The sequence below is a fragment of the Ruditapes philippinarum genome, unplaced genomic scaffold (genome assembly GCF_026571515.1).
Source record: "Ruditapes philippinarum isolate M1 unplaced genomic scaffold, ASM2657151v2 ctg4231_1_1_1_1, whole genome shotgun sequence".
NCBI classification, from domain to species: domain Eukaryota; kingdom Metazoa; phylum Mollusca; class Bivalvia; order Venerida; family Veneridae; genus Ruditapes; species Ruditapes philippinarum.
In genome coordinates, this window is record NW_026855139.1 from 35,970 (window position 1) to 51,143 (window position 15,174).

Genomic DNA, 15,174 nt, shown 5'->3' on the forward strand with positions numbered 1-15,174 from the left:
TGTATTTCAACTGTCTTGATTATTTCACTGTTATAGGAAGCAATTAATTTATGAATCCATTGGTTTTCAATAATATACAAAAATCAATGATTGCAATTGCATGCGAATTAACATTTATAAACGGTTCTATGAGTAGGTGTTATTTTCAAAACAATTTGTCTCTACTACACAAAACAAACAAATCGATGAGCGAATATCACCTGTAATTTTGTATAATTAAACCGGAAATGTCTTTATCACAAGGTGTTATAAAGAGACGAGACGCCGCCAATTTGCGGGACGATTTACCGCTTTTGAAAAAAATCATGTTCGACCGAAAAGGTGTGATTTTCACAATATTTCTATTGAAGGTACCGAACGCCCTGTTCGAGAGTTCGAGGAATTCAATAACAATATATGTTATATAGGGAATTTGCCAGGACCTGACGATGAGTTTGAGCGAAGGGAGGGTTCGAGCGATCCGAGTTTGAGCGAACGAAGTTTAACTGTAAAAGATAAAACGTATCTCAATCAAGCAAAAAACCTATCGATTATTAAAATAAACCAATTATTTCATATATTAATAATCATAAAACGTTGCATGATTTATTTTTGTTGTTTAACTATTCTTTTCTTTTAGAAATTGAGAAAAGGTGAAACATGGACAACGAAAAAATATAAAGTATTCATTTCATCTTTAGACAATGACTATGACGATAAGATCGCGTTTGACCTTTTGTTTGTTATTAACAAATCATAGTGTTTTGTACACCGGGAAGTCTTTATCACCGCAGGTAAGACGTGGTTATTGTTTTTTTTTTTTTTTTTTTTTTTTTTTTTGGGGGGGGGGGGGTTGTTATTTCAAGTATTTACATGTTTGTTTTTAACGTCTCTGATAATATTTGAAATTATATCATCGCTGTGATAATGCTGACATATGGCATACTTGTATTGTCGGTTTTACTAATTTACTACACAACAGCAAGTTTCAGGATTTGCTTGGCCGGTTAGGACTACCTCACTTCAATGTTGTTATATTTTTCTAATATTTGAGATAATTGCTTGTGAATTACTTATTGATTATTTTGAAGGTTGAACTCCGCTAAACTTGTGCTAGGGCCGGGAAAGATCTTGCGCTTTTATATTTATTTTTTTTAAGCATACCCAGTGACATCGAGTCTGTTTGCAATCTTCATAATATAATATGTATAATTGTTTCCAGTCATTCTTAGAGACTTTCCCTATTCAATATATTTATTCTTTTAATGATGTTTGAATTCATTATGACATGTTCTCTGTTTCTGTATTAATCTATCATTTAAAAAAAAATCCAACAATCTCTTTTTTGCAGGTCCAGCGAGTTGGCGCGATCCATGTAAGTACAAAATTGTATTTGATTTCTTCTTAATTTTTTAAAAGATATCTAAGCATATGATTTAGTATGAAACAAGTATATTGAAACACATTGAATGCCAATGAAATCCAGACATTTCTAAATCAGTTATCAGTATTTTTATCGGTTAACAAATGATAGATATATAATACAATGTTAATTACTGCTTAATAAATTGGTTTTGGAAATTTTCGTGTTTATAAAGGTGGATATAACAGACATTAATAGACATTGGAATAAAAGATGTTATTCACACGTGGATCCTCATATGAAAACCGTAGACGGCGTGTAAGTTACTGTAATATTATTGTACATTATTACAATTCCATTTTCAGTTAGATTTTCTTAGGAATTTCTATGTATATTAGTATTGATAATCACAAAACAAATTAATTGATGTTGAGTGGTTGTTCTTTTTAACTCACGTTCTTATTTTCCGTGAATGTCAATACAAATTCAAAATATTGTGTATGAAAGACTTTGTATAATATTGCGTTACATTGTTGTCGGATGTTTAATTATTTAATTTTGTTTATTTATTTATTTTCATAATTTTAATTTGTATCAGTCAGTCACTTGAAGCAGTCGTATTCGAAATGGGCGCAGAAAATATGCATGACCTAAATACTTATTGACATTTATAAACCTAGTTTACAAATTTTTCTTTAACCTATTTTGATAATTGTAACTTTTTTCATGTTTTGATTATCAAACTTATTTTATCATAGACATTACGAAGCACATAGAGAGGGAGACTACATGTTGTTCCTGAATGAAAAATATCAAACGGAGGTAATTGAAAATTGTTTTAGTCATTGACTGGATGTTGCAATTGATATTCTTGCATAAGAGCTGCGCACATAGAATTAACCAATTTGGACGTATACTTTTATGCAAGAATAGCGATTATGTACCACTTTAAAAATTAATTGCATTAACTGCGGCAAAAACCCTTGGACTGATAAAACATCAAGCCCTGCGTGCGTTAGATTTAAATGCACCCACATACTAGTGCATATGTCAATACACGTTAAAAGTCTAACGGTTGTTATTCCGGTAATGTGGATGGTGCAAGTTTTTGGCCAGTTTAAAGAAACCTTGCATTTTTTTAATGAAAAAAGCAAGATCAGACAAAAACAAGTGGCCGGTGGCCAAGTAGTTAAGGTGTCTTCATTGCAATCAAGGGATGTTGTTTGAACTATTTCCTCATATGATCACAGTGCAGTATAACGAAGCAAAAAAAGTTAATATTATTATGTAGAAAGGAATAACAATGGTCTCAGACTTAAATGCCGAGCGGGCTGGGCATTTTTGTCCTGCTGCGTTTTTCTTAGCTAATTGGGTTACTTGTAGTACTGAATAAACACTTTTAATTATTTAAGATAACCTTATCTGTTCATGTTAGATACAGACATCGGCAAGATATTGCAGACCTGGTTACACACGTGGTCCTGTTTGTGCTTGTGGAATAGCAATCGCTGTCGGCGCTGATGTTTTGATAATTAACATATGCCATGGCAAGCCTTTCAGGTTCGATCTTTCATGTGTTGACGGTGGCAATATTGACGTTGAATATATTCACGATTACAGATATTTGGTATGTACACGTATGTTGAAGATGATATGCTAATACTTGTTTGCTTTATTGTATTATATTAACATATAAAATTAGAATTTTCTAAATGCATATTAGATAAGGTGAAATCCGAGTGCATATTTTAACTATCTTGGACAGTGATAAAAATTCTCGGCTATGGAGAAGACCTTGTTAAAAATATCTGTTTCAAATATCCGATCCCCTTACAACTCAAGTATCATTTTCTCGTCATCATTAATGCATTGCAAATGTGGTACACTATTTATGTCTTTAGGCAAGAACTCCAATGAACACAATAATTGACATATCCCTACATATGTGGAGTGATACTATGAACATTGATGTATACATGTCTCCCAAAGATTTTGGAAATGTTGCCGGACTTTGTGGAAACTTTGACGGGGATAGATCTAATGATCTTGAACATAGAGATGGAACTATTTCTTATGATGACAACAGGAGTTACAATTTTGCTGATAGTTGGAGGTACGTTTTGTGTGGATGGGCTATTTTAAATTTAAATTTTATCATGACAATTAAAGGGCGTTTTAATTATCATCCTGTTTTATGTTTATCTTCTTTTTGTGTTTAGTTTGCTTTCAAATTGAATAGTTAGATTTCAGGTGTTCGAGTTTCAAATTTGTACCAGTTCTTGTTTTTTGAATTCTGCTTAAGTCTGTGCTAGGGGGCTTGGACGATAGTTTGCACATGACAGTACCGTCCATGAACAGGCTCAATCAAACCGAGCCTGCAACATTTTTAATTCTGCCGTGTTTGGATTTCTTTAGGGATTCCTATTTTCTCTATTTTGAAGCTTTATTGTAATTTAAATTAATTTGTAAATTTAAAATAAAAAAGCTTAAGTATTAATATCTTATATCATATTGAAATTCAATAGTGCAACTTCATCTGTTTTGCTTTTTATATGGCGACATACAGGGATCCCTTTTCCGCTGTCTGTCTGTTTGTCCGTCCGTCACAATATATAATTCTGCGTTACGCACTTTAGCTAAGAAATATTAAATTTTAATTGCAGATTAACGGACGACGAAAATCTATTTAAGAACCCAGATCGTAAACTTGATCATTGGAATGGGAATAATGCTGACAAGACATGTACAAGACCTAATTCAATAACAAGAAAGAAATGCAAGCTTAGGAATAGCCAATGGCAAAAACGTTCCATTTCTGAATCCACTGAGTCGAAGATGAATACTCAATATCGTTATTTTCTATCGCGAAAAAGGGTATTGTTAGCCTTCTTTCCCTGTGAACAAATCTGTTGCAGTTAATCTTCCTTTAAGTACTTCAGATTTTTATGTTTGTCTATTTTTAATGTTAAATTTATCCTTATTTTCTATGCACTGTTTTCTTCAGTTATTGACCTACAGTTATCAAATTAGCTTATACATTTGTAGAGAAACACCATCAGTATTACTGAGGACAAGGCATTTCAATTGTGTAACCGTTCAATATATACAACACCAGCAGTCCAAGAATTCCCAGATCATCTCGCTGAGGAAGATCCGGATATTGTCGTAGAACAGTGTGTTTATGACTTAACGGTATGTGATATATGGTAATATTTTTTTCCTCGATTCCGGAAACATACGTTTCAATTTTGAAATGAATAAATCTTTGAATGTTTCTTATATTCTCGTCACATCATGTTTTTTGTTGTTGTTTTCTTTTTACGTTAAATGCATACGCGTTTTAACCCGTGTAGTGACTGGCGATGAATCGTTTATTATTCTAATCAACAAACACTTGTTACGTTAAAGACATGTGTCTCCTTTTTCTGTAAGCTGGTCGCTGAAATTATGAATGTCAAAAATTTATATGCGGTGTTCTTTAATATTGGATACTGGATGGCCGTGCCTTTGAGAGCTGGAAGTCATTATCAGTTATATCATAAATTAGGGAATATGTATACACTCAAAATAGGATGTGTGTTTGGTATAAAATGTCATAAAACATAGAAAACAGTTTCTGCGCACAAAGTAAAAATATGTATATTCCAAATTATTTTTTTATTAAAGCAAGGAAATGACACAGATTGGATTGATGCTCACGTGTCTGTTTTGAACAATGCTGTAGATACAATTCTCAGAATGAGTCCAAATTTTGTTGCTAACAACACAGAACAAGTAAACTCGTTTCGCATTGAAACTTGTCTAAATAAATGTAGTGGAAATGGAGTCTGCGCCATCACTGGTAAATACTTATATATTCCTCTCTTGATTTTGAGAACCTTACATTTTAGATTAAATTCAAATTCATGTCAACAACAAAAAGGTGATGGAGCCTTTTTAATTACTGTCTATTAATTGTAATGATAGCAGTTTTAATATTTCTGAAATTATTATATTTGCCCTCTCCAATTTAGGACTTTGTGAATGCAGTGGAACTTTCAAAGGGCCTGACTGCAGTATTGATATAAGAATTCCACCGGTTGTCTTTGAAATAGAAAGAGACGGGGTTTGTACCATCACGAGTGAGGACGACTGCACATGTTTCCAAATACGGGCAGACAACATATTCGATGGTTTTATGTGCAACATCACCCAGTTCAAGGTCTTACCGTATTTCATAATTTTCTTGATAACAGGACAGAATGATAAAAAAAGTTCTCGATGATAATACAGATAACAAATCAATTGAGTTTAATCGATCGGCTTAGCGCTACAATAAGCTCTTACTCAAATATCATTCCTCTCTTGTGAAAGAAAATATATATCAACACTTAAAATTACAATTATTGGAATACCTTTTTTGAATTGTTAATTTGTCTAACTTCATGCTTTACCTAGGAATATTTTAAAGGCACACGTAAACATAAATTATGTAGCGGGTATACTTTTGTGTTGAAATGTAATTATCTTTATACCTTACATAGGTATACTCCAATGGTTCACGTATGGAAGGAAATTCATCAACAGATCTTGGTTATTATGATGATATCTTTACTGGCGAATGCTGTGTGCATGTGATAGTAAATAACAGCTCCTCTGTTTCATACGACAAAATTGACGAACTGTTTGTCATCATGTACGAAATTTCTATTAGCAATGATGGTGCAAATGACGGGGATGTTAACCCCGTCTATATCTATGATACTAAATGTATTGAACGGATTGAGATCAATGATGCAGTTACCTTCAAACTAAAGGTATTTTAAACATGATTTTGTTATAGCGGGAAGCAAAATTTTAAGGCTTGAACGATCATGTCGAATAGATAAATGTCTCTGTAAAATGACTAATCTTGATAACCATACAACATTTTATTTATACTTTATAAACATCACAACGGTGAAAATTCTTCGATTATATAAAAGGGCTGTCTGTGTTATTAAAGTTTTTTACTGGATTTTTTGTTGACGTGAGATAAAATGTGTAGATGTTTGTAAATACTGGTAGCTCTATTTCGATAAATTCAAGATATGATATGAAATATGTACTGACATTATAGGATAGTTTTTGCTTCATTGATGCTGTGTGCATTGCTCAGAACTTCGACAATGGTTCATGCTTTATATGTGACCCTGCAAACGATGCGTACGGTTGGACAAAGGGTAAGCACAATAATATTTTAATGAGTGTGTTGGACATTAAAGCTGCATTTTATAAAGATATATTAACTTTTAACTGTCGGGGCCTAAAAAAACAAGCATTCTTCATTTTCTTTAACCTTTCTAAAACAATATTTTTATAAATATAATCAATAATGGTTCAAAAATTATGATTTCAAAGAAAAACCACAAGGTATTGTTTAATTTTTTTTACCTGACAATTGTATACTGATTATACGGTCAGTGCACACGATATATCAATTTCCAATAAATGTTTCTGACGGTTCGTGTCATGTATCAAGTAAGATGCGTTAAATGTAATCTGTGTCTATGAAATAATTGTACTGAACGTCATAGCGCAATAGAGTAAACTATTTAAGAAATAATATATCCCAAACAGTGATTTTATCGCTCAATAAAATCACTGTTTGGAATACGTATGCGCGGAATTATACCACGAGGGCATAGCCCAAGTGATATATTGATGCGCATTCGAACGATAAAATCACCGATTTGGATATATTTTTTCGATTCTAACACGACATCAACAAATAAATGCTTCTGTACCTGATGTAAATCTAAATTGCTCCCAATTTGTTTCTGTACTTATTTTCAGCGCGTTACATTTGTAGTGGTCATGACACATGTATAATGACGTCACATGTCTAAAAATAGAACATCAGCTGTGATTTTATTGGATAATAACATACACTTTCAGTTCTTCTTTGTTCAATTGGGAAAAAATGCGGGTCGTGTTAAGGCCTCAACAGACGGTAGGATTTTGAAGTACAACACCAATTAAAACTAAGATGTACTGACAAATCTTAATGTGTGAAGGGTACTATTTCTTGATTTCGGAAACCTTATGTCAAGATGTAAGGGATATGACATGTTCTATTTTGAAAATCTTGTCGTACCGATTTTTATAGACCTCCCACAATGACAAGTAACAGATAACCAAATTATCTCCTGATAATGGGTGTAATGAATGAAATTCCAGAACAATTAGGGCTAAAAGGTAAACATAGTAGCAAGATGGGGTAACAATGATGTTGAAAACCTCTTCAGGAGACCCAAAATTGTGTTATGTTCGAATCCCAAATTATTCCGAAAATGATTATGTCACGGTATTGAATTGTTCTCTAATTAGGGGAGGGGAGGTAGTTTGTAGGCGACCAGATAGCTTAGTCAGCAGAGCCGCAGTACGGTATTCCGAGGGTCCTAGGTTTGAGTCTCGGTCAGGCTTCACATTAAAAATATATATATATATTTTTTTTTAAATGGAGGTTTTTCAATCATTACTCATGGCGAAAAAAGTATTTAGTGAGTAAAGTATGTAAAGGATCAATGTAAAGGGATCCTTTTTAGGGGAAACCTCAGATGATTCTTACAGTGTAGAATTACCGTCTGAATGCAAGTGTTGTATAGCTTTGAAAATTGTACATCTTATCTCTAATTAGTGCTGTACAGCTAGATCCTACCGTCTGTTGAGGCCTTTAGAATTGTTTGTAATTACTACATTTCCTACCATGCCGCTAAGGTTCTTATTTTTTTCTTATTGGTATCAACAATTGAACCTATGTTTGTTTTTACATTGTTTTTTTTTTTTGTTTTTTTGTAATTACTACATTTCCAACCAGGCTGCGTACGTTCTTATTTTTTCTTATTTGAATCAACAATTGAACCTATGTTTGTTTTTACATTGTTTTTTGTAATTACTACATTTCCTACCAGGCCGCATAGGTTCTTATTTTTCTTGTTTGTATCAACAATTAAACCTATGTTTGTTTTAATATTGTTTTTGTCTATGATTAACTCGTGTATGAATAAGTCACATTGTCAAAGTTTAAGGAAAATCACGAATACGGCACATGTAGAATTTTCCTATCTTATCCGGGTATGCAAACAAGCTTTAACTATTTTAATTTTGCGATAAATTAGGCCTTTTGTTCACATAAGAGTGATCATCAAATAAAAGGACATACAATTTGTATGAAAGCATCCATTATATAATGCGGAAATATACAGTAAAATAACGGAGTTCTACTTAGCGCCATGTTTGTTGATTGTTAACTGAGTTTCTCATGAAATTGTACCCTTGATTTCGCCGCAAAAAGTTTGCAGACATTTACACGTATGAAGCTCATTTTGGTCATCTGGGCACTATAATAAGAACAGTAGTCAATATGAAACCTACTTTACGAAATATATCTATTTCTGTTTATCTTAAATTAATAAAATGCAGATTTATGCTTGACAATTTATTAATACTGGTGATTCTATGTAATTTTTATATGTTCTTTCATTTTATTTGTTTAAGGCCTATTTTCTGTACGTACTTACGTGTCAAAATTAGTTTTTGTGCAACATATTTAAATTAACATTCATTTGCATAATTCTACAGCAGATATTTCGATATCAAAACATGCATCTTCACTCAAAACTTAATAAAACTAATGTACCAACCATAAACAGTTGGTGTTAAAACTGTAGACTAAGTCAAGGATGTAGATTTATTGAAGCATATCACGTGTCTTTTCTTCTGAAATTCATTTTGTAGATGATTGTAAAAACTCTGGTACAGAAATAGGAACAGGGATTATTGTGGGAATCGTTATTGGATCGACAATTGTGGTCGTACTCATATCAGTAGTGATATACATTTTTGCATGTAAATTATCAAAGAAGCACAGGTAAAAATTTGTTAAAAGGACTCCACTGAGATTTTTTGACTTTATGTGTGTGGAAATATATTTTACGATTAATGTTTCATTTTATGTAACTCTAGACCAATAACTTGCTACCAAAATTTCTGATCATGCGCTCTTTCCAATTCTGTAGAAAAATAATTCCAATTGCTGAAAATGATTCAAAATTGAAAAGTGTTGCAACACTTTTCATTGTAAAAGAGCTATGAATTACGGTTTTAAATTTATTTCTGAGTAAATTACTTATTTCTTGTAACCTTTAGGCACTAAGACTTCACTGAAGTTTCTTTTAATTAATGGAATTCAAAAATATTTTGAACGTTTAACCATTCTACAAGTGTAACAGTCAGTCAATTAGAAAATTTTCAAAGCTGCCATATAACACTGTACCATCATGTATCTGTTCATTAAAGGCATAATGGTTTGTATTTATGAATTTCATTCTTAAAGATAAATGTCTTTATCCATATATTGATCAGTCGTTATCAAATTGCCAGGACATTATGACTTTTATTGCCGAATATTCCAGATAAAAATGTTAAATTGATTATTCAGTTCATCTATTGGCGTTGGTTATAGAGCATAATTTGCAATTAGCTTTGCCGCAACAGAAGGAAAGTGCGACAAATCAAATCCAGACCAAATATTGAACAGAATATAAGGAATGGAACATCACATAACATGAACCAAATCACTGATATGTTAGGTGAAGATAAATGTGCCTCAGCTAAGGAAACCGATGCATTCTACACAACGATCGACAAGTATGAAACCGAAGACATAGAACGTATATTTGCAACACGAAGCGAAAGTAAACTAAAAAGAGACATTTATCAAATATTGAACTTGACTAAAAGTTATTCCGCATGATTCAAGAAAAATGTTGACTTTTTGTATATATTAATTAATGTTGATAATGTTTGGATTGTCAATGTTGCGATTGCAAGTTTATGCAGGAATCGATTGTTTTATTCACTAAATTTCTAATTTGCTAATGGACTTTTTCACTACATATCTATTTAATCGGATGAGAGATGTCGTTTGTTTTTAATGCAATAAAATCAGTATATTCCCTAATTTTATGTTATATATGCTTTGTACATGATGTTGGTCTGTCAGGCAGTGAGTTTGCTGTTTCAGTAATTTTCTGTTTTATGAAAACATCCTTTTATATTGTATTCCTTGTCGTTTTATATAAACTACAAAATACACGAAAAGACGAAATTCCAAACTTATTAAATTGCGCTACAAGACTCGCTCGATAACTATCATTTATACACTTGTAACTGTAAAATGTTACGCATTTGGCAATAATTCAACTGGTTATAAGTATCACTTGACCGATTTTAAGTTTACGGTATGAGGTCGAAGTCATAATCATAACCAGCCACATGAAAATAAGAGCATAAAAATCACAAATGACATTATCAAAACAAGATAGCTGAAATATTTTGTGGGGTGGTTATGAGTATGGTTATGATGGTTGATTTAGGATTAACAATTTATGCGTAACTATAGACACAAATTTGAGACAAAAACAGTGTTCTCCCGCACAAATCGGGCCTAAACAGCTGGTTGCGGATAGACCTTATTAAATTAATGTCAGTTTTTATTCAGATCAACAAAATAATTATGATCTTCTTTTATGTTACTTTGAATAAACTTTTTATAATGAAGAAACTTACAACTGTTCTACCAGCAAGCAACTCTTGGACTTGCAACTAGTACACATAGGATTCTAATTTAAGTCAATATTAACAAATTAACCGTTGCAACTGCTAAAATTGCAGCACAATAAAAATGCATTTACAATGTACTTTTTGTCGACAACCTTTCGACGAGTAAGACTTGTGTAATGCATTTAATGTATGAGCATGTGGTGAAATTCGATCTGTTGATGACATTCAATTTCAAAACCCACAAACTTTCATGTGTGGGTTAGTTGCTTCAATACGTTTATTAATCAACAGGTATATTGAAACCATGAACATATTTCACAAGATGCGACTAGAAAGTGATAATTGGCCCTCGGCGAGTTGATGCCCTTTGGGTTTTCATTTAGCGGCCGATTAACACCGTCTGGCCCTATTATGTTGTGTATCAACCCGTATATAAAACTCGATTGCAAAAATTAAATGATATGAAATGATAACTCTATCAAGATCCTTGAACAAAAAATAATGTTTTTTAAATGTTGTTTATTCAGCTGTAGTTATACCGAATGCGCTTTATTATTACATACTATTTTATTGAGTGAGGCTAAACAATTGAAAACTGTATTCCGGACACCCGCCGGTATGCACTCCAAGACGTCTAATTCACCTGCTTACACCGATTTATATTATGATAATGAAAACAAATGTAAAAAAAATCGGCGTAAAAAATGTACTGCTCCAACGCGAGTTAAATGCTTTTTGATTTCGCTAAGAATCGTTCGTGATATAATGAAATATGATAAAATTATCATTTAAAAATATAAAAAAAAACAATTAAAAGTACGTTTACATGTTTACGAAACTTTGTTTTATTATTAAACATTAAACTTTAATCTAGATATAAGTTTTTTTTTTTTTTTTTTGTTTTTTTTTGCAATGAATTCATTAAGATGTTTCCTACTTTCATCTTGTATGTATCTGATAACTAGATGTATCATAACATTGTATATTAAACTGAAGGTTATTCCCTTTCTAGATTTGCATTACTTTTTTATTAGCTATTATACTCAATTTTATTGAATAAACGTGTTGAGGTTTTTGATCTTAATAGTCAGTGCAACACAATAGGATTATGCTGAACTATCTCTTTGAAAGAGAATAAGAAAATAAAGAACATAAAATAGCTTAAATGTAATAAGCCTTGTACTACTATTGCAGACGTTGATAATATTTAGGTACTCTAATGGAAAATATTAATTTTTTACTCGCAACACAAATTATGTTTTTGTTCAAAATTGTCTGTACAATTTGCTTATTTGGCTGTGCATATTAAGGTAGAACACCCGTAATGGGCACTATAAGGAACTGTAAAATTGACAACAAAGAACAGCTGTATGCATTACAGGTCACCTGTATGCAAAATTAAAATACAATTTACCTCATGGTTTAAGAGTTATGGACATCTTTCTGAACTACAACTTTGCTATTAGAAGGTTTTTTTGTTGTTTTTTTTTTGTTTTTTTTTCAGAATGAGAAAACGAAATAATCTATTATTATATCATCATTATGAAAAATGTTATCCTATTGCTTATTGTTAAGAAACAAATAATAACATAAAAGTTACAAATTACACGAGCAAAATGATTGTTTCTGAACTAAATGTTTTTAATATGTATCAAAATGTTACCCTACCCCACCCACTTTGAATACTTATTTGACCATTGCCCAATGTTAAAAGCCTATTCAAAATATCCTTAAATTCATCACAATGGGGACTTTTTCAGAGTTTGCCTAATTTTTCTTAAAAGTATATTGGTTGATCTTGCAAATTTAAATTTAAAATAATTTTACCGTAAAGTGCTTATTTCATAAAATATCTGTTATCGTTTTTGCTTTTAAATTTGGCATTATTTAGCAAATAGATACCTAAAAATATTTTCATAATTAAAATCAAACACTGTTTTCCCGTAAGGGGTCTGAGAGATACATAAATAAGATTAAAAAAAAGAGAGAAAAAAGTTGCCCTTTCTGGGGTTTGAACCCACGTCCCTTAATTTCAATACAGTGTTTGATTCTGTTTGAATACTCTTCAAGTGGAGGAATACTACGTTAAGTGCTTGTCAAATACACTTACCTTACTATAATTAGGTCAGTAAACTGATACTTTTGTTCATTCTCTACATTATATAAATTAAGTACCTTATAGCAAGGATTAAAAATTCAACCAAGATCTCGGTATATTGCTTCACTACCACGCTAGTTGGTAATAACAACTCAATTTATTATATAGTTGTATATCGAGTTGCTTTTTCCTTTTTTCTTACATGATTATGTAATAGCATCAATGTTGCAAATTCATTACTTTGTTTAATACATTTATTCATAAGTACCAACTTGTGCATTTATTTTATAACTTTCTTATGTAATCATCGAATGTATTGCTATGATCATGTACCATCTATTGTACTTCAAATAAAGTTTTGTTTAAACAGATACTGAATATAGGATTTTTATTTTGATTTTCAGTTCCCCACCCGCCCAAAAAAATAGGAAATTTTGAAGAAAACATAAAAAAGTGGATCCAAAAATAATTTTATTATATTTCTTTTTCTACAGTTCCTGATCTGTTCTACCAACTACAATTCGACTGTAGTCGAACAAAGTCTGCAAAAACGAGCGCTGTGACTATCATCAGTGCATTCCTGTGCGTTAAATATTAAAGTAAATATGACCGTGTTCACCAATGTTTGATCTTTCCCAACGAAACATTGGTGATCATTCTAATGTATAGCATGAAGCTATAACATTAAAATGTTGTTTGTTCCTGGAGACTGACATTTGTGTACTTCCGGATATATCATATCTTTAAAAATAATTTGCATTTCTAGTTACAACATCTTGGCGTTGCACTATGTAAAGGCAAATATATTGAAAATAAGCGAACCGATTGATTAATGCATTGAGAAGGAAAGTATACGCACCACGAAGGTATAATGCTGGCGAATTCCGGTATGGTTACCATACTTAAAGAAATAAGTAGATATAATTATTCATACACCCAATCAAATGCCACATCAGATGACAATTATTTTTAATTCATAAAATGAATTTATAATTGACTTACAATAATGGTTATTACTGACTTATACAGTTCATGTAGCTATTTATAGTCACGACCTGTTTATAAATGTTGTTTAGGTCTGCTCAATGGGAAGCGTCACGTCACGTTCATGGAAGCGTTACGTCACGTCCATACAAGAAGTACTTGTTTTATATTGTGACAGGATGGGTACGCTTCAGTCAATGTCATAATGAGCCAGGAATCCGACACCATGTATCTTATTCATATATAAACAGTGTTGCTCATAATGGTTTATGATTATGCCTTGAACATTAATTAATTACATATATACACAAATGTATTTGATTTCCGACCATTTTGGGGCATTGTATTGTAACACTTGCAACATCTTTAAAACAAGTAACATTTTATAATTTAAATTGTCTTTCAATTGTCGTTATGTTCATAGCAAGTCTGTAACAACTATGTAACGAACTTGTAACATCTATGTGACCACATAATTGTCTTACCATTTTAGGGCTTGTGCACTTACATCTGTAACATTTGTAACAATCAGATTTTTCCCGCTAACAACTGTGGGAACGCAGGTCATTTAATGGTACCCAGGAGCTCTTGTTGGGTTATTTTGTCTATATTTATTATACATTGGTCTAAAGCGTTGATACATAAATTAATAGAAAATAAAACTGGATTACATTGTACTGACAAATAATGATATGATACGACTAAACTAACAACATCTGTTTTGCTAAATTCACTTAAACATGCGAACATAAACAATATGTAGAACATTCATAAAAGTGAATACAAATCAACATCATTACCATCTAGATCATCATCAACATAATCATCATTTGCAGCAGTAACATCCGCCACCCTCTAAGCAGAATCAGCAGCAGAAATAGCAGCAACAACCGACGCAGAAACAACAGCAACAATAGCAGCAGCTGCCAATGCTGCAGCAGTAAAAGCAGCTACCGGTGCCACCAAAGCAGCACCAGTAAAAGCAGCAACAGCCAAATCAAAAGAAAAAAATAATAATCGCCATCGTCATCAATATTCCTTTTAGCGTAACAAACAATAATTTTATCATTGTTACCATAAACAGGATCAACATTATCACCAAAAATATCGTCATCATCGTCATCATCAATATTTTTGTAATCATAATCACCACCATTATCATCAA

General features: G+C 31.9%; 1 protein-coding gene across 1 annotated transcript; it reads left to right on the forward strand.

Annotated features, from left to right (window-relative positions):
• Positions 1–688: 688 nt before the first annotated feature.
• On the forward strand, positions 689–10,343 carry LOC132742244 (uncharacterized). The gene is made up of 14 exons (XM_060730591.1): positions 689–773; positions 1,331–1,354; positions 1,578–1,660; positions 2,101–2,164; positions 2,778–2,969; positions 3,244–3,455; positions 4,006–4,216; positions 4,388–4,534; positions 5,009–5,183; positions 5,356–5,543; positions 5,866–6,138; positions 6,441–6,543; positions 9,101–9,233; positions 9,804–10,343. The coding sequence occupies exons 1-14, from the start codon at positions 690–692 to the stop codon at positions 9,832–9,834; spliced, it is 1,920 nt and encodes a 639-aa protein (XP_060586574.1). The 5' UTR covers position 689; the 3' UTR covers positions 9,835–10,343.
• The last annotated feature ends 4,831 nt before the right edge of the window (positions 10,344–15,174 follow it).

What these genes read in the sequence shown, in the direction of transcription:
- LOC132742244 (XM_060730591.1), top strand. Translation starts at nt 690, where the DNA reads ATGACGATAAGATCGCGTTTGACCTTTTGTTTGTTATTAACAAATCAT. An exon ending in ATGAAAAATATCAAACGGAG is followed by an intron (nt 2,165 to 2,777) that starts GTAATTGAAAAT and finishes TGTTCATGTTAG; the next exon opens with ATACAGACATCGGCAAGATA. An exon ending in AAATTATCAAAGAAGCACAG is followed by an intron (nt 9,234 to 9,803) that starts GTAAAAATTTGT and finishes TTGATTATTCAG; the next exon opens with TTCATCTATTGGCGTTGGTT.